General features: G+C 42.4%; 1 protein-coding gene across 3 annotated transcripts in view; it reads right to left on the reverse strand.

Moving 5' to 3' along the window:
* Nucleotides 1–19597, reverse strand: part of syt7b (synaptotagmin VIIb) — a 120105-nt gene that overhangs the window by 49667 nt on the left and 50841 nt on the right. For 2 of the 3 annotated variants that reach the window (XM_077519048.1, XM_077519049.1), the window contains exons 3-5: nt 13490–13569; nt 11103–11237; nt 1391–1591 (exon numbers count right to left, since the gene is read on the reverse strand). In XM_077519048.1, the coding sequence (XP_077375174.1) occupies nt 1391–1591; nt 11103–11237; nt 13490–13569 (416 nt within the window). The remainder of the gene's footprint in view (nt 1–1390; nt 1592–11102; nt 11238–13489; nt 13570–19597) is intronic. The other variant, XM_077519050.1, reaches the window with a different exon arrangement.

The following is a 19597-nucleotide window of genomic DNA, read 5'->3' on the forward strand; positions in this document are numbered from 1 at the left end:
AGTACAAATAAACTTTTCAAAATGAAATCTTACTCATATCTTAGCCTTTTTCTATTTGACCAGTTATGACTGCAAGATTTAATTAATCAACACCTGAGCCATTCATAATGAGTACTCCTGCAAGCCTCTGGCTAATAGTTTTCAGACTGGATTCGGCTTTGAATTTCCCTCCCTCTGTCTGCTGATGTGACGTCATGCACACTTTGTGTACGTGAAGAAGGGAGTGTGTAGTTTCATTTTTCGGCCACAGGCGGCAGTAGTATTCCAAAATTAAATTTCTTGCATGGAGCAGCTTTAAATATACAAGCCACAAATGTAAGAAAAAAATAGCCAGCTCATTAACATTGAGAAATATCACATCATCATGCAAATATAGTTTGAGAAATCAGTTCAAAACATATACCGGTACACTACACAATTGTATTATCATTAACGAAAGTGAACAAAATAGCAAAACTAACATTGAAAAAAAAAACATTTTCCCAAACAAAATAAATATTAGTGTTTTAAAAAAATTATAAACCTCATTTTACATTTATAAAACTAACTAAAGGTAACTAAAATTATATTTAAAAAAATGTGCTTCATTTTTGTCCTTGTCAATTATTTTAATACATGAGCTGTTGACGTTCTGAATGGAAGAAGGAAGTTCAAACAGTTGCTTGGTAATGATAGTTTTACATAATACTTATTGTGACCCTTGTTTTATTTTATCTTGCATGCCACAAATCCATTTTAAACTACAGGTAATACTAAAACTAATAATAACTAAATGTAAATGAAGCATTTTCAAAAAAGTGAAAATGAATTAAAAAAAATACCAAACATCTATAAAGTAATTTAAACTACCTGAAGTCACAACAAAATAAAAACTAACTTTAATTTAAAATTGAAAACTATTATACCCTGCACTAAAAAAGACCCAGACTTAAGCAACAAAGAAACCAAGGTTACAGCCAGGGCTGGACTGGCACAAAAAAATTGGCCCTGACATTTTGACATACGTCCACTGGCCCGGCCTGGCCCGTCTCCTGACCATACCTGTCTAACGCGTTGTTCTGCCACTGATATTTTGACTGATGTTAGTTCAGTTTGCTGTCTATATTCAATATTGATTAATTGACTAGTCCCTTTAAATTATGGGCCATAAAATGGAGGAAAAATAATAAATAAAAAAGCACTGCATCGGCCCCAAAAGATGCCGGTCCACCGGGCATCTGCCCTCTATGCCAGATGGCCAGTCCAGCCCTAGTTACAGCAATAAAATTCCACGTTATGGAATAGAAATGCCCATAATCAAAAGTTGATCAATTTGTCATGCCACCCTAAGTTTCTACCGTGCCCCACCTTAATTTTGCGTACGCCACCACCATCACGACGCAGGACTTACTTGCTAAAGCGCAGGCCTCCTGCGTGCATGTGGCTCTGGACCGTCTGCCAACGCCCAGCCCTGCTGCCCCCAGTCAGCATGCTTCGAATGCTGTCACTGCGACTGGGCCCTGGCCCAGCCGCAGAACAAGCACCGACCCCGCCGTCGCTGGCCCCCGGCGAGGGTCCAGCTCCGCCCTGCCCGCTCTTTTCCGCAGCACCACTGAGACGGACGGACAAACACCAGGGAAGGATCGAGAGAGGATACGAACGAAGACGAAAGACGGACCAACGGCGTAAAGAAAAAGTTGGAGAGAGGTAATTGTTACCTCTGCGGCGATTCAAGGAAAAAAGCAGCCACAAGTGTTCAACGGGCAATAAAAACTCTCTGCTGATGACTTCGGAGAGCACATGATTTTCTTCTATGGGCACTTAGAAGTAGTAACAATTATGGTTGCAAATAACTGGCAATGACTGTATTATTTCATTGTTGACAATTCATCAAGACAACTTTTAGCTCTTCAGACCGACTAAAACACTGTTCAGCAGACACCACAAAAATATACTATATAAACATTAAAATCCTACATAGAAAAGTTCCTTTTCACACCAAAGTTGAGCCACAAATTTAAGGAGACAGGACATCAGCAAAGCGACTGTTCCACAGAGTGAAGACGTGACGACATAGCACAAGACCACGCCAGGGCATCCTTTGTGACAACATTTAGACAACAAGTGCAGACTGAGGGTAAAAGAAAAAGACTGCAGGTATCCTCCACTGTGTAACTTTAAGTGTCGTAAAATGCCAGCAGATTTGGCCCAACTGCATCCTGCGTCAACATCTTAAAATACTGCTAATATTAAAATAACTGTATCAATAAAGGAGGGTCTCATGAGAGCTGCACAGGAATTGCACTGTTCAAAAAAAACAAAAACAAAAACGCTTATATCTGCAGTATGTCTGCCATGTTTGTAGATTATGTTGCCGCAGGACTTTGCAATCTTTTGTTGCTATTTTTTTCTCGATTGCTTTTAAAAACACGACTGCTGCAACTCCAACAGCTTTAACTTTTCAACATTTGACTATTTTGAAAAGGAATGACACATTCAGATGAATAGTGGTCGGATGTTAGGGGTGAATCTACTTGATTATGTTGCTAAGAGTTCCGTTTTACATAAAACAAGTGGTTCTTAACTCATTTGCTCCCAATAACGAGTAAATACTTTTTTTTTAATGTAAGTGTCCCAAAGTCGTATTTATACGTTTTTTTGTTGTTGTTTTTTTTATGCTAGAGCAGACAGAAGGCTTTGTTGCAGCCTCTCAGCTGCAAAGAACAGTTTCAGAAATGGTAGTTATTACACAAACGGCCAGCAGGTGGCAGCAGAACAAAGGAAATCAACCAGGGCCATCTAGAAAAAAAGCTAAATTACTTAGAATTTTAAATAGATTTGTGAAAACCGATGAAACTTAGCTCTCTTCTAATGCTAATTGCTGCAAAACGGAAACAGATAGAAACACACTTTTTTTTCCCTGATGAAAGAAGAGACTTTAATCTTACGTTTGGTAGGTTCCATGCTTTTATAGCAATTGGACACAATATTCTGTGGGCCTTGCAAAATCAGTCAAAATCCAGTAAAACCGCCAGGAGCGAACGGAATTGCTTCTGTGAAAATGGCTGGGAGTGAATGAGTTAACCTGGGTTCAATCGAACCCCAGGGGTTCGGCGGAGGTCAAGACTGTCACGCCGCCACCAGGCGTGGCGGTTCATGCTTTTATTTTTGTGTTTCTGTTTCCTGTTTTACGTTGAAATCCCAACTCTCCTCTCACCCCAGGTCACTTGCCCTTCCTGCCGCTCCATAATTACCGGTCCCCGCCCTTGATTATCACCACCTGCCACCAATCACCTACTGCAATAAAAGCCACCTGCATTCTCCCCTCAGTGCCGAAGTGTCACCGTCAGTGCATGGAAGCGTCCCACAGTCCTTATGTCCTTGTTCATGTTGCCTAGCGTTGTTGCCTTGTTTTTGTGCCTTTTCCTCCCTTTTGGAGCGCCTTTAGTTACCCCTTTTGCCTTGTGCCCTTTTTCCTCCCTAGCGGAGCGCTTTCTGTTGTCCCCAGTACCTTTTGCCTGTTTTTTCCTCCCTAGTGGAGCGTTTTTTGTAGTGATGGCAAAATGAAGCCCCGTAAAGCAATGAAGCCCTGCATTGAAATGCTTCACACACACGTAGGGGCTTCAAGATGATTCATTTCCTCGACTACGCCATCATGTGGACAGAAAATGTATAACATGCTTGGTGCATGCAATAAAATGGTGGGGTGTAAATCATGCTCTAAATACAAAAGAATATATATTTGAAGAGTGTTTTAACATGAATTGTTCTGTGTTACTTTGTCTATGTTTGTGCTTATGCAACAAGTGAAAATGTGAAAAAATGAGGTAAAATAAAGTGCTTATTCATTTTTATTTAAAAACAATATTTTTTCCAAAGTTTTTGGACTCAGGTGGTTTCTTTTTGTGCATAGAATTTCACCTGCTTTTGAAAAAACTCTTTCACATGGTACTGATGAAGCAGGGGTGCATAGATATGAGACAGCAAGTTTGTATAAACTTGGAAGCGCATATTTCTGTGATTCCCAGTACTGAAGGGGATTTTCAACTCTGGGGATATTTTCTTCTCTTTCTTGCTGGTTCCTTGAACTCCATCGCAAAAAAAGAAGCTCGTCGTCGTCGGTCAAATCGAATGCAAAATGCAAAGAAGTACCGCAGTAAGGGACCCGAAAACACAAAAAGTGAAGGGGAATCCATAGCGTTTCTTTGCCGCTTTTATTTCGAACTACACTCAAACCTAGCGAATCATTTCCTGAATCAGTCACGTGGTACACCCGCTTCGCGGGGCTTCAAACGTCATCACGTACGTCATCGACACACGCATTGAATCGCCGTTCATGAACCACTCATCTACATTACTCGGCACACGCTTCAGGGATTCGACCCGAGAAGCACATCACTAGTTTTTTGTTCTCCACTTTTTCCCCTCCCTGTTCTCCTCTCAGTTTGAGAGGAGACCTCTGTTGGCCGGAAATAAACCTGCTGCCTTGGTGGCCTACCTTACGCCTGCGTCTGAGTCCTACTTGACCCCGCCTTGTCAGTACACTTCGGCCAGCATGGACCCAGCAGGCACGGTCGAGGCCGCACTGCAGAGCCAGGAGGCCCGGCTCAACAACCAGGACCGGATCCAACAGACCATGCTGTCCCGGATGGAGGAATTGACCAGCCAGGTCCACGAGCTGGTAAGCCTTTCACGGCGTCGAGCGCCAGCTCCCACTGGACCGATTCCTCACCCTGAGTTCTCTGTATCGACCACGCCATTCACCGGGGTAGGATTGAGACTGGCCTCCCCAGAACGATACTCCGGTGAACCCGGACGCTGTCAGACTTTCCTCACGGAATGCGACATTCATTATGAACAGTTACCACAGGCATTTCCCACAGCCCGATCCCGAGTGGCCTTCATGGTGTCTCACCTGACGGGTCGGGCCAAAACCTGGGCGACCGCGGAATGGGCCAGGGGTTCCTCGGTCTGCCAAAGCGTACAGGACTTTCAAATCGCTTTGCGCCAAGTTTTTGATCCAGAAAACAATGACCGAGAGAAGGCACGAGCACTGAGCCGACTTCAGCAAGGCAAAGAATCTGTCAGCGACTATGCAGTTCGCTTTCGAACGTTGGCAACAAACAGTGGCTGGAACGCCATCGCACTTCACGACCATTTTTGGAAAGGACTCTCACCTGCCATTCAAGAGCTTCTGGTTCCCGTAGATCTCCCCGTGGACTTGGACGCTTTGATTTCCCTCGCCATCCGGACCGATCATCGTCGTCAGGAGCTGGCCAAGATCGGCGGACCGCGAAGGAGGGAGGAACCCACCCCCTGGACGCGGCCACCGGAGGCCAGAAGGCTGCGACCCATCTTTCCTTCCCGACCGGAACCAGGAGAGGTGGACCTCGCCAGCGACGAACCCATGCAACTGGGAAGGGCTCGGCTTTCGCCGGAGGAGAGACAGCGCCGACGCCGAGAGGGCCGTTGCTATTATTGTGGTGGTCTTGGACACTTGGTGGAAGCCTGCACCACGAAGGGCAACCCTCCGGTGAGTTCTCCGTCACCCCGACCAGCCAAGAACCACAGACTCACGCAAATTCAGATAACTCACCACAATGTCACCACAGTTCTGTCAGCCCTTATCGACTCCGGATCCGACGAAAGTCTCATGGACTGGGAGCTCGTAAGGCAAATACGATGCTCCACCGAACCCCTTTCTGCGACCATCCTGGCTAAAGCGCTGAATGGCAAGGAGCTCTTCAAAATCACCCATATTACTGAACCTCTGGAAGTCCGAATCGGACCTCACTTCGAGACTCTCCGTTTCCACGTTTTCCACGCTGCTTCCCCCACTTTGGTGCTGGGACACCCTTGGCTGTGTCTACATAGCCCCAGAATCGACTGGAACACTGGAGTTGTTCTGGAGTGGGGAAAGGACTGCAGCTCTCACGGGTCGGAACAACCCGCACTCCGAAACTCCACAGCCCAGGTTCACCAGGTGACTCTCGTCCCACCGGCTCAAGAAGAGTACCCAAACTTGCACACTGTTCCCTCCTGCTACCACCATCTGCGGGAGGTCTTCAGCAAGACCAAAGCCATGACTCTCCCTCCACACCGCCCATATGACTGCCCGATCGATCTGATTCCCGGTTCAACCATTCCCAAGGGGAGACTGTACTCAGTCTCAGGACCCGAACGCCAGGCCATGAACAACTACATTGATGACTCCTTGAAAGCCGGCCTCATCCGACCGTCTTCCTCGCCTGCAGGAGCAGGCTTTTTCTTTGTGAGTAAAAAGGATGGATCCCTACGCCCCTGCATTGATTACAGTCCTTTGAACGACATCACTGTCAAGAACCGGTACCCATTGCCCTTGATGTCCTCTGTGTTCGATCAGCTGCAACAAGCCAAGATCTTCACGAAGCTGGATCTGCGGAACGCCTATCACCTCATTCGGATCCGTGAGGGAGACGAATGGAAGACAGGCTTCAACACTCCTCGGGGACATTATGAATACCTGGTCATGCCATTTGGCCTCACGAATGCTCCCGCCGTCTTCCAGGCAATGATAAATGAGGTACTCAAGGACTTCATAGATCACTTCGTGTACGTTTACTTGGATGACATTCTGATCTACTCACCTGACCTAATGAGCCATCAAGACCACGTAAACCGAGTACTCCAACGTCTTTTGGATCACCATCTGTACGTGAAAGCTGAGAAGAGCCTATTTCATGTTAACACCATCTCCTTCCTGGGATTCATCGTGTCACCAGGGAAGGTGAAAATGGACGCGGACAAGGTCAGCGCCGTACGAGAGTGGCCCACGCCAGACTCCCGGAAGAAAGTTCAACAGTTCCTCGGATTCGCCAACTTCTACCGCAGATTCATAAGAAGCTTCAGCACCATTGCCGCCCCCCTACACGCCTTGACCTCCCCACAAGTCCGTTTTTCATGGAACCCGGAAGCCGAAAAGGCATTCAAAGACTTAAAAGCACGCTTCACCAATGCCCCAATTCTCAGAGTCCCAGACCCCAAACGCCAGTTCGTGGTGGAAGTAGACGCCTCCAGTGTTGGAATTGGGGCGGTGCTGTCCCAGCGTTGTCAAGAGGACGGCAAGACACATCCCTGCGCATTTCTTTCACGAAAATTATCCAAGGCTGAGTGCAATTACTCAGTCGGAGATCGGGAGCTTCTCGCTGTAAAAGTGGCCCTAGAAGAATGGAGACACTGGCTGGAAGGCGCTGAAATGCCTTTTGTGATCTGGACCGATCACCGAAATTTGGAGTACCTACGCCAGGCCAAAAGACTCAATCCCCGACAGGCCAGGTGGTCCTTGTTTTTTAACCGCTTTGTATTCTCGTTAACTTACAGACCAGGCAGCAAAAACGTCAAGGCGGACGCATTGTCAAGAATCCACGAATCCGAGCTATTGGAGGCCGAGCCTGAGACCATCCTGCCCCGGGATTGCATTGTTGGAGCCATGAGATGGCAAATTGAGGACGATGTCAAGGAGGCATTGCGCAACGTCACTCCCCCCACGTCTTGTCCACCACGTCGACTCTTCGTGCCTGAGGAACTACGATCTCAGGTGATACACTGGGCTCACACTTCACAGCTGTTTTGTCATCCTGGAGTCCGCAGGACCGTGTATGCTGTTGCCAGGAGATTCTGGTGGCCGGCAATGGAAACCACCGTAAAAGAGTACGTCGCTGCCTGTCCAACTTGTGCCCGCAACAAGTCCTCAACTCAGTCCCGGATGGGCCTTCTTCAACCACTGCCGATCCCATCCAGACCATGGGCAGAAATCTCATTGGACTTCGTAACCGGACTACCCTCATCCCATGGTAAAACCACAATTCTCACAGTTGTCGACAGATTCTCCAAGATGGTTCACTTCATTCCACTATCCAAGCTCCCATCCGCCAAAGTTACAGCTGACATCATGATCCACCACATATTCCGATTTTATGGTTTTCCCTTGCACATCGTCTCCGACCGTGGACCACAGTTCGTCTCCCGATTCTGGACACAGTTCTGCAAAGCCCTAGGAGCCAAAGCCAATCTTACTTCTGGATACCACCCTGAGGCCAATGGACAGGCAGAACGACTGAACCAACAGCTTGAAACCGGTCTCCGATGCCTTGTCTCCCAGAACCCGACCGCCTGGAGCAAGTATCTGGTATGGGTCGAACTTGCGCACAACTCATTGCCCACATCTGCCACAGGTCTTACCCCGTTTAAATGCGTCCACGGCTACGATCCACCATTTTTCGCTGAACTGGAGGAGGAGGCAACGGTCCCCTCGGTCCAGGCCATGATCCGTCGGAGCCACAAAGTCTGGTCGGCGGCCCGGACGGCGCTTCAACGCCAGGGAGACCGGGTGAAGAGGGCCGCCGACCGGAAAAGGAGACCGGCACCCGAATACCGCCCAGGCCAGCGGGTGTGGCTATCGGCCAAACACCTCCGGCTCAAGGTACCGTGTCCAAAGCTGGCCCCGCGGTTTGTGGGGCCTTTCCCAGTAACCAAGTCCATAGGACCTGCCGCCGTTCGACTCCGTCTGCCACGATCCCTCAGAGTTCATCCTACATTCCACGTCAGCCAAGTCAAGCCTGTTCAAGAAAGCCCGCTGGTGCCCTCCGTACCCGACCCACCCCCCCCGGAGATGATTGAAGGCGGCCCCGTTTACAAGGTCAGAAAACTTTTGGATGTTCGTAATCGGGGCCGCGGAAGACAATACCTGGTAGACTGGGAGGGTTACGGCCCGGAGGAGAGACAATGGGTCCCCTCCCGGTTCATTGTTGACCCCTCATTGATTGATGATTTTTACGCAGAGCACCCTGACATTCCTGGGCCGTCAAGAGCCGGCCGTTGAGGGGGGGGTACTGTCACGCCGCCACCAGGCGTGGCGGTTCATGCTTTTATTTTTGTGTTTCTGTTTCCTGTTTTACGTTGAAATCCCAACTCTCCTCTCACCCCAGGTCACTTGCCCTTCCTGCCGCTCCATAATTACCGGTCCCCGCCCTTGATTATCACCACCTGCCACCAATCACCTACTGCAATAAAAGCCACCTGCATTCTCCCCTCAGTGCCGAAGTGTCACCGTCAGTGCATGGAAGCGTCCCACAGTCCTTATGTCCTTGTTCATGTTGCCTAGCGTTGTTGCCTTGTTTTTGTGCCTTTTCCTCCCTTTTGGAGCGCCTTTCGTTACCCCTTTTGCCTTGTGCCCTTTTTCCTCCCTAGCGGAGCGCTTTCTGTTGTCCCCAGTACCTTTTGCCTGTTTTTTCCTCCCTAGTGGAGCGTTTTTTGTTCTCCACTTTTTCCCCTCCCTGTTCTCCTCTCAGTTTGAGAGGAGACCTCTGTTGGCCGGAAATAAACCTGCTGCCTTGGTGGCCTACCTTACGCCTGCGTCTGAGTCCTACTTGACCCCGCCTTGTCAAAGACACACACTCGATTCAAATGAGTCACGATAATATGCCTTAATTGGCGAGCATTGGCTACAGACGATCACGCTACATTGCTTAGCCTATCTGTGCTGCGAAAAATTTGGGGCAGTTCATAGTGGTGTTCCACAGGGTTCAATTCTGGGGCCTCTGCTGTTTTCAATGTAACTTCTGCTGCTGTGTTCCATCTTAAGGAAAACAGTGCCGGTTGCTTTAAAGTGCTCGGCAAATATAGAGTTGATTTGAGTGATGGGGGTCAGCGTTCGAACAGAATGATTTGCATTGCCAAGTTGAGCAATTCTAGTCCAGTACAACTAGCTGTCTAGCAAAACTAAAGGATCACTTCCTCAACCTGCATGGAGATGCGGACTACAAGAACACAACGCTTGCTGAGAACCAGAATTTAAAAGGTTACTCTCCCTGTTCATTTTATTCACCAGTAAACCCTATAACTATGTCTTGAATTTGAAAAAAAATTAAAAAATAAAAATAAAATAAAAATATCATGTTTTATTTTTAAATAAGAGTTCGGTAAATGCATAAAAGAAACAGTACCTCCAGAAATGTTAAGAACCACTGCATTATATGGTGGTTCAACTATATTGTATCCCCTTAAAAGTTGAAAAATTACTTAAAATGCATGTAGGCCTACTGTTAATAACGGTTTTACGATGGCAGATTACCTATTTCTATTTGTATTGTTTCCTATTGATAAAAAATCTGTTCTGCTTTGGAGGGTCCACTATGTACCATAAATGAAGTGTCAAAGGGCAAATAAATGCCTTAGGGAAGGTTTACATTTCTTAAAGCGCTAACAATTCTGGGGGTTGACAGCGTGAGTTCTGACAAATAATGAACAAAGACAGAAGGAGATGAAGAAGATGTGAGAAAGATAAGAGTGGACATGATGCTAGGCAACCACAAAACAACGACTGTGACAAAAGTAGCACAGAGACCATCCCATGCAAAATAACACTTTGAAAGGTTCATTAAGAAGTAAATCACAGTCAATCGCAGGCACTCACTAACTTATTTATACATTTCAAAAACAATGAACGCATGCAGAGTTAAACAGTTGGCAGAGCTGCTGAAAACATTCAGTCTGTGAATGCCTCATTGGCTGCAAGTGAGACGTAATGTTGGTATAATGGGGAAATCAAATGCAATAGTTCATTTCTAGACTTGATGACCACTGTCAAACAATGGAATTTTAACATCAATATATAGATCCAGACCCTAGTGTCTTTTGACCATTACTAGGGAAAAAAAAGCACAATCGTCAGGCATAATTTGGATAGCAGATGTAATTTTTAGCAACATAAGGGTGGTCCTAAAATTCAAAGTGCAGTGCACGTCTTTATCGAGGGGCTGCATGGGCGGCAGTGCATACTAAACACCACCACACTGTGGACATGCCTGAATGGAAAACATGAGGATTACCAGGGATGAGGGCAGACTTGTGCTAAAATACAGGATGCACACCAGCATGAATACAAGTTGAGATGTTCTCTCCCGTTTTTTTTTTTAGGCTACCAAATGTGGTTTTTCATATATCCTATTTAATTCAAGAGCAGATTGTGTTTGGTGGTAGGCTCCATTTGAATATCGACACAAAGATGTTTACATGCCCCCTTTCCACCTATCTCCATCCTGATAGAGAAATAGTGTACCTCAAGTGCACTGACTGAGACTCACTTGGGCGTGAGGCGAGGGTCTCCATAGGGAGCGTAGGGAGACATGTTTAGGAGGAACTCCTTGGGTGGGTAGGAGCTCCACCTCTGTTGCACATTGCTGCTGTCATTGTTATTCCAAAAGTCTCTGTCAAGATCACTGCAGTCAGAGAGAGTGTTAGACAATTAAACAACATAAGACATGACATGAGAACATCCAGGCTGCCATTTTTCAAAACTTACTTTTTTTTTTTTGCGTCAGTTTAGGTAACTGTGTGTCACAAACATTTGATATTGAATTTGGTGTTCCGCAGGGAAGCATTCTTGGTCCTGTTTTTTTTATTTTTATTTTTTATTTTTTTATTTTTTTTTTATATTTGCTTTCTTTAGGCCACATAATCAGTTAATATAACACTGATATTACTTTAATGGTACACAATTATACATATCTGTATCACCTACTGTAGTAAAACTATTTCTGTAAAGAATATTTTCAATTATCTCACAGGTGTAAAAAAAAACAAGATACAGTGATACCTCGGCTCACGAACTTAATTGGTTCCCAGAGAGTGTGTGTAAGCCGAAAAGTTCTTCTTACAAACATTTATTTCCCATAAGAAACCATTAAAATGAGAATAAATCGTTCCCAGGTCCTTATAAAACATAATTTTCTACTAAATAAGCCTTAAAACTACACAAAAATATACCTTATTTTATGTATAATAAATGTGCTATTGTATTGTAATTAAAGAAATAAATTGTACTGTATAATAAAGTCGTTTTATTTTACTTTGTGATGGTAGTTCTTAAGGATAGTAGCAATGGTAGACTTACTTCATTCGCGAGCGTTTCACCGCGTAGAGTGTTTATGGAACGGTTGTCGCTCATTCGCACTTTCGTGCTCACCGGAGCGGAGGAGGCGTGTCCCTTGGTGAACAAGGAAGTGGAGCACTTTAGCGAGTCAACAAAAAGTGAGCACCGCCAACTATACTTTCACCTCTTTCCTGGGACTAAACAGCCGTGGCAGGATTTTCTCCTTTTTTGAGGTACGTGATGGCACTTTCGCTTTTTTTAGTGGCGCGAACTCCATTGACTACAATGCAAACGCGCCGCCGAATCGCCGTCCCTCGCTGGTAAGCATTAGGCTTAACACTAGCCTGTGGTGGGGTCTTTTTCGGTCCCATAATAGCAAAAGTACACTCAAAATGTCTATCAAACACAAACCGCGTCAGCACTAAAAGAAAGGGGGTGACGAACTGGGACGCCGTGAGCGTGCGTCAGCTTCTCGTGGTGCTGTTCGACCGCGTGGTTTGGTTCGTCCGCCGAAAAGTAGTTCGTCAGTAGAGACTAAATTCTCGCGAATTTAATGTTCGTGAGGCGAAAAGTTCGTGAGCTAAAGCGTTCGTCAGCCGAGGTATCACTGTACTAATTTGTAGGCTCACATAATAAAAGACAAATGATACAAGCAGTGTTTTTAAACCTCTCTAAGCAAATAAAAACCCACGTGACAAACCTAGGTGTGATTTTAGACTCCTGTTATGTTCTCTACCGTCGTTTCAGGTAGGCAGGAATGATTATACGGGTGATAGAACGGCAACGTTTTAATCGGTTCCGGAGCTGAGCAATAAGGCAACCAAACGGACATTTTCATACAACGCACGCTCACTTTGCGTGATGACGTCATACACGTAATTACGTGACTACGTACATATGAAGACATTACAACTCCGATCTTTACTTTATTCACATTATAACAAAATTTCTAGTACATTTTTTTCTTGTCAGGAATACAACCAAAATTTTCAACGCAAAAGGGGGAGGTGACTTTCTCCTTTTATGGTACTATACTGTGGAACAGCCTCCCCTTGGATCTTAGAACAGTTGACTCCCTGGTATTTTTTTTTTTTTTTTTAGATGTTGAAGATACATCTTTTAAATATAGCATACAAGATGGATTGATTCTCTATAGGTGTCATAATATTGTAATGTTTTGAATGTGTATTGTATTATATTGTAATGTATTTTAATGTATTTGTTTTATGTCTCTTCATTTGCTTTTTGTTAAACACCTTGGGGTGCCTCTCAGCATAAAAAGTGCCATATAAATGAAATTTATTATTATTATTATTATTATTATTATTATTATCATTATTATTATTATTATTATTATTATTATTGTTTAAAAACTGGAACAAAGTAGATTTTTTGCAGGTGTAAATAAACAGATATAATCAGATATTGCTACAACACAATCAATTACTCACAATATTTCAGCATTAAAAAAAAAAGGCTTGCTGTACCAGTTACTATGCTAAAATATGAGCATTTTACTCAGAGACTCATTTTTACAAGTGATACCACATCCCCATAAATCATTTGTGACCTCGCATGTACCAATTTCCCGTCACCTACTTGATGGCTTTATTTTCCCCTCGCCCTCTCACAGACTCTGGAGAATTGGCAGCTTCCACCCCGGGTTTATTCCGCTTCCCCTGTGCACAGATAGGAGATACTTTTGATGATATATAGTACTACATACACTTACTGTATTGTCAAAGGGCCACTTGTTTGCATTGAGTAGTTTTAATAGTTAAAAACATTCCTGGGGTCATATACACAGAATAAATACATGATAAAACATTTTCACGGCAGGTCTTAAATTTAATAGTAATTACTCTTCAGTAAAATATGACCCCGCTCTATTGGGCTTCACATTAATTATCAACAATTATACATGAAAGGAAAATGAGAGAATTACAAGGTGGTACAAAGAGGGATTGGTGGAGCCGAGGTAGGTGGACTCATTTGCAAGAAGTATGAGCAAGAGACCAGGCAGGGGAGATTCCGAATACACTGCCGGAAAAACAAACAAAAATCCCCCAAAGCAGTGGCACACAACACACACACATACACCATTATAAAATGACTATTTCAAATAATGTGGACCTCAATACTACAGAAACGTGGCGAAGAGTGGAAGTAAGGAGCTGAATAGAAGAGCCACGGGCAGGCCACAGGCAGGAGGACCATGAATGACAAGAGGTGTAACTAATCATGAGACAGCGTGAGACCATCAGCACAGATTAAGGAGAAGGCATGCACGCAAGAGCACGGATAAAAGACTGCCCAAAATCACATTACTAGGAAAAAAATACAAGGAGTCCAAACAAACAACAAATATGGCAGTTGGTGTACTATATAAAAAAAAAATGAAAACACCCTATATTCTGTTGGTCATTTAATTCAGAATTTGACACAGTATTTAGGAAGTCACACAATAATCCACAGTTTCAGTTTGTGACACAGGGATGTCAAAATCCAGGCTTGAGGGCCAGATCCGGCCTACCGTATTATTTATGTGGTCCATTAAAGCAAATAAAGTGTGCCAACTTCACTTTTTTTTTTTTTTAATTAATGGTTTTTCCATCATATTTTGGCAGCAGAACTAAATTTGTAATTTTCCTTCACTTTAACTGGTTTTACTTGAACTTTTTTCACCAAATCTCAATATACAGTAGGAATGTAACGATATCCAAACATCACGATACGATAATTATCACAATATTGTGGGGAGGCTGGCGATATTTAAAAAAGGTCACAATATTGTAAAAAAAAAAAAAAAAAAGCTCACATAACAGCAATGCATATAAATCTGACAATTAGTGTAGATTTTAAACATAGGAGGGCCAAAACATCCCTAATGAAAATTAAATTGCACAAAAAAACTAGCCACCAGAGGCGGCTGGAACAGTTCAAATGGAAATCAAACTTTTTTAACAGATGTGTTACTTTTAAATATCGTGAACATGACGACGACGATATTGTGGCAGTTTTAATATCGCGATATCACGATATTGCCCTTATCATTACATCCCTAATATACAATATGTCATAATTTTATAAAATTAAAAATGCACTTATTTCCAAGTGGCACAAGAAAACAGGCATCAAACATACAAGAATAACAAAAATAAATAAAAGAAAAAAGCAATCTGCACAAACAAAATACTCATTTATGGTCATATCGTTTGAAGATAACGGAAAGACAAATTGTATAAATAGTACACTTGTTTATAGTCGTACAATATAAGGAAAACTGAAGACAATTTGAGAAGAAAAAAGTCTGAATAGACTTATTTATGAGTTTAAGAAAACCTTTGTCGCAAGGGAAAAAGGTGATTGTTAAACACCTCTTGCTCATAGCTATTTAATTCCTCTGCATATTTCCGCCTAAAGTAATTTGTTTATACCTTTTGAAATTGCCTCAAGTTCATACAAGGTTTAATATCAAATTTGAGGCTATTCCACAGATCCACTCCAGCACTGAGCCCTGGTGATACACATGCTTTTTAGAGTCATTCGAAATCGCTCCTTTATAAAGTGTTGGAAGTTCCTTCTCTTGTACAGAACACTTTTTGGATAAACTCTGCGAGAATATTTTGACTTTGAAAATGAATAAATTTGTCCTGAACTCTATTAGGTCCCTAAATTTTAGAATTTTTGATTGGTCACAAGGCAGTTGTGTGATCACAATAAATGGAGGGTCCTGATAGCGCTCTTTTGTGGTGGTGTGACTTAGTGGTAGAGTGGTCATCTCCCAACCCAGAGGTTGTGGGTTCGATCCCATGCCATTGTGATCATATCGAAGTATCGTTGAGCAAGATACTGAACCCCCAATTGCTCCTGATGCTGCGTCATCAGTAGGTGAATGACTTGTAAAGCGCTTTGAGGGCCTTGTTTGGTAGAAAAGTGCTATGAAAATGAAGTACCATTTAGCTTTATTCTGCATTTTACACAAAACGTCTGTGTTACTCTTATACACATTTCCCCAAACAAAGCACAATATATGGTATACAACGATTTCTTATTGAGATAGACTTTTTAATTCCAGAGATATTTCTGGGGGAGGTTGTAGCTTGTAAAGTTTGTGAAAATTCTCAATGCATATATCTCTGCACTAATACACTATAATGCATACTTATGCTCCACTCTTTCTCTACTTAATGGTTATGGATTCCGTGGTTACAGCTATTGACCCAGCATTTTATCAAACAATACTGTATAGCCAACTTTGAGGGTGGTAATGCATCGCTCTTCTTAGCTGAGTTACACAGACCCTCAGCTCTTACATAATATTTTTCCTCATTTTGAACCCAGCATATTCAAACATCATAAAGAGCATGACATCAAATTGAATAATATCACACATGTATTGCAAATACTGCATGTGTAAACTGAACAAAGGCTCTTTTAGATGATGATGCATAACTCAAAACTGGGTGACATTAACTTTCAAACGCACACTGATTGTTATACTGTACTACAGTACTTTGTATATACATACAGAGAGTAAAAGTAAAGTGAATCACAATTAATGCGTCTCCATAGCCACTAAAACATAAGTGTGAAAACATCCCAGACAACAGGAGTTCATCTCTCAGAGCATGAAATTTAACTGGATCTTATTTAAATCCCACTGTGCCAAAATAACACCCATGTGGACCTAATTGGATTTTGCAGTGTTTTGCATTTAAATGAGAATTGTTGACTCATACATTTCCAAATGTAATATGAGAGTTTTCTCTAATATGTCTCCCTTCTTGCAATGATTTGTTGATGTCTTTAGGGTGCTTACAATCAGAAACACGTGACGTCACCAACCAGACAGCTTTTGATCATTTGCTACCAGGCCAATACTTCACTTATGGCTGACGAGCCCTCACATAACAGCTGAAATAAACTTCTCTGTGCCACATTGATGTATCATTGTTCACCGTGGAGCAATAATAATAAAAAACATTTAATACAAACACCACAATTGCCCTTTTTTTTTCACTAGAACTATCAGAATCATTAGACTGCATTTCTGTGCCCAGTGCAAGTCTCGCACAAGACAGTCTCAATCTTACACAGTTTGTATTCGTTGACAACACAGCTGTGCATGAGCGCAAAAATTGGTGCATCTTGATTTTTGTACCAGTGTCATTCTCGTTTTGCCTGTTTGAGAATTTGGCAGACTCTTCTGTGCCATGGTGGGTGGCATACCGAGGCAAGGCAAGCCAGGCTTAGTCAAGCTATATCCAATTTCATGCACAAGGCAACTCAATGTGCTTCACCTAATTCAAAATACAACATTTAAAGGCATTTGAAAACAACATAAGAAAGTAAAGAGACAAAAACTAGTTTATTAAAATTAACAAAAGAACATACAGCGATGAATGGTGGAGGAAGTACATGTTTTGAATGATTTTTTCCGGCACTGAAGGAAGAGAATTAAGGAAGGATGAATTAGGTTTTACACGATCAGGATTTTTTTGGGCCAATCACCGATTGAGTTTGAAAAAAAAATGATAACCGATCACCGATTTGATCAGAAGATGGCACAATATATCTATTAAAAAAAACTATATTTACTCTACAGTTAACCGCTGCCATTCGTGGGGAATAAGAACTGGCGTGGCACACCAATATTGAAAACCCACGTATAATTGATTTCAATTCAAATGTATGGGGAAAACTCTCACCAAAAATAATTCATAAAATGCTGAGAAATATTAAATATATACATATATATAACATGTAATTTCTAATTCCGTGGAGCTGATAATTGACATCATTGATGAATCGGGTAAATTAGACATTGCAGATGATCACAGATTTTGCATGAATGCAAAATATCATCCGATCGCGATCAAGACCATCTCATCGGTGTAAATCTAGTATGAATTAATTCATAGATGCATAATTAAAGATACTGTATATCACCGAATGTCACTTTATAATGAATAGTATATTGTGGACTTTATTGTTTTATTGTGTTATTTCCACAAGGTCTCTCAGTATTTCTACTAGAGGTGTCAGGCAATTAATTTTTTTTAACCGTAATTAATCGCAAGATTTCAATAGTTAACTTACAATTCATCACAAATTTTACATCTGTTCTAAATGTAGAATAAAATGTATAATAAAATATTTTTACTAAGTTTTCATACTCTTGTTAACATAAAAATAAAAAATAAAGTTAAAGTAATAGAAATAGGGCTGCATCTTTTAGTCACTGATAGAGAAATTTCATAATTCATAACACTGAGTTCAAATTAAAAAGATGTACTGTACTGTAAAAAAACGAATGTGATTTTGATTTGTGTTGGTCATTTTTCTGCCACTAGATGGCATAGTTGCATTTGTAAGACGATGATAGCTCAATGCATTTTCTTTTCATATTAAGAACTATCTAATCTTTAACATGAAGTAACTTGTGAAATTCTGCACATTTTTTAAATTGTAAAATACAACTTGACCCCAGTCTCCAAAAATATATGCATTGATATAATTTTTTTTACTGCAAAGTTTTGTCGTGGACAAGTCTGCTGCTCTCTGATCGCAATTCCCCCAGTACAGGCTTGCCAAATATGGGCCGGTTATTAGTCGTGCGAAAAAAAAATAAAAATAAAAATAAATAGTGGCATTAAAGGAACTTTAAATTAACACAATCATTTTGACACCCCTAATTTCTATTTTACACAAATACAATATTGTGTGAAGTAATCATCCATCCATCCATTTTCTTGCTCCTCACAAGGGTCGTGGGGGTGCTGGAGCCTATCCCAGATGGCTTCGGGCAGTAGGCGGGGTATATCCTGAACTGGTACTGGCATATCAACTAATGAAGCGAAACATCTACCGAGACAACCAGAACAGTCCAGTAGTTTGCGATTCAATGACCTGAGAATACAACAACCTGCATGAATGACAAGATTATCATTACCCCAAGAAACTATGCATTTTAGGTTAAGTTTTAGTCAAGCTCCTGAGGTGAGTTTCTTGGTTTGCACTGTGACCAACTACATTCCAATTGTGGATAACAGCAGTCACGCTAAAACCAGATAGTTGCCGGCTCTCTGAAGCTCGGTCGGAGAATCGCCAATCGCAGAAGTAAATAATCCAACTTGTTAAAAAACATCCTTGAGCATCAATAGCTTGGTGACGAGCAACATGTGTCAGAATATACAGCAGCCTTCAGGCTCCGTACACATCTCTATTGACGCATGCATGCAGAAATTTCCATCAGAGAATGGAACATCTGTGCCAGCAACAACAACAAAAAAAAAAACAATGTCAGATAGTCGAAAGTGGATATCTTCATTTCAGGGGTGAACTATATTTCTAGAAGGCAGGGGTGTACAATTCAATGCTTCCCATATATCATTCAACAATTGTAAAATTGTCAGAAAAAGCTGATGAAGGTGGAGCAAGTAGAATGTTGAAGGAATGTGGGAGGACATGACAATCGGGAGAATGGGCAAAATTAACTATGCTTAAGATAAAAGTGATATAATCCGATTGATGCAAAATCCACAGGAATGATGAAAATAAGGATGCAGCATGAGCTGAACTAGTGAGATTGACTGAGAGGCCCTGCATCCCTCTGAAGTATTCTCATAAGAGGCCTACACTTGCCATCATGGTTGTCACGCAACAGACTGTTAGCGATAACAGTGCTCGCCTTGCGTTTAGAAA

This window comes from Festucalex cinctus, chromosome 4 (genome assembly GCF_051991245.1).
Source record: "Festucalex cinctus isolate MCC-2025b chromosome 4, RoL_Fcin_1.0, whole genome shotgun sequence".
Taxonomy (NCBI): Eukaryota; Metazoa; Chordata; class Actinopteri; order Syngnathiformes; family Syngnathidae; genus Festucalex; species Festucalex cinctus.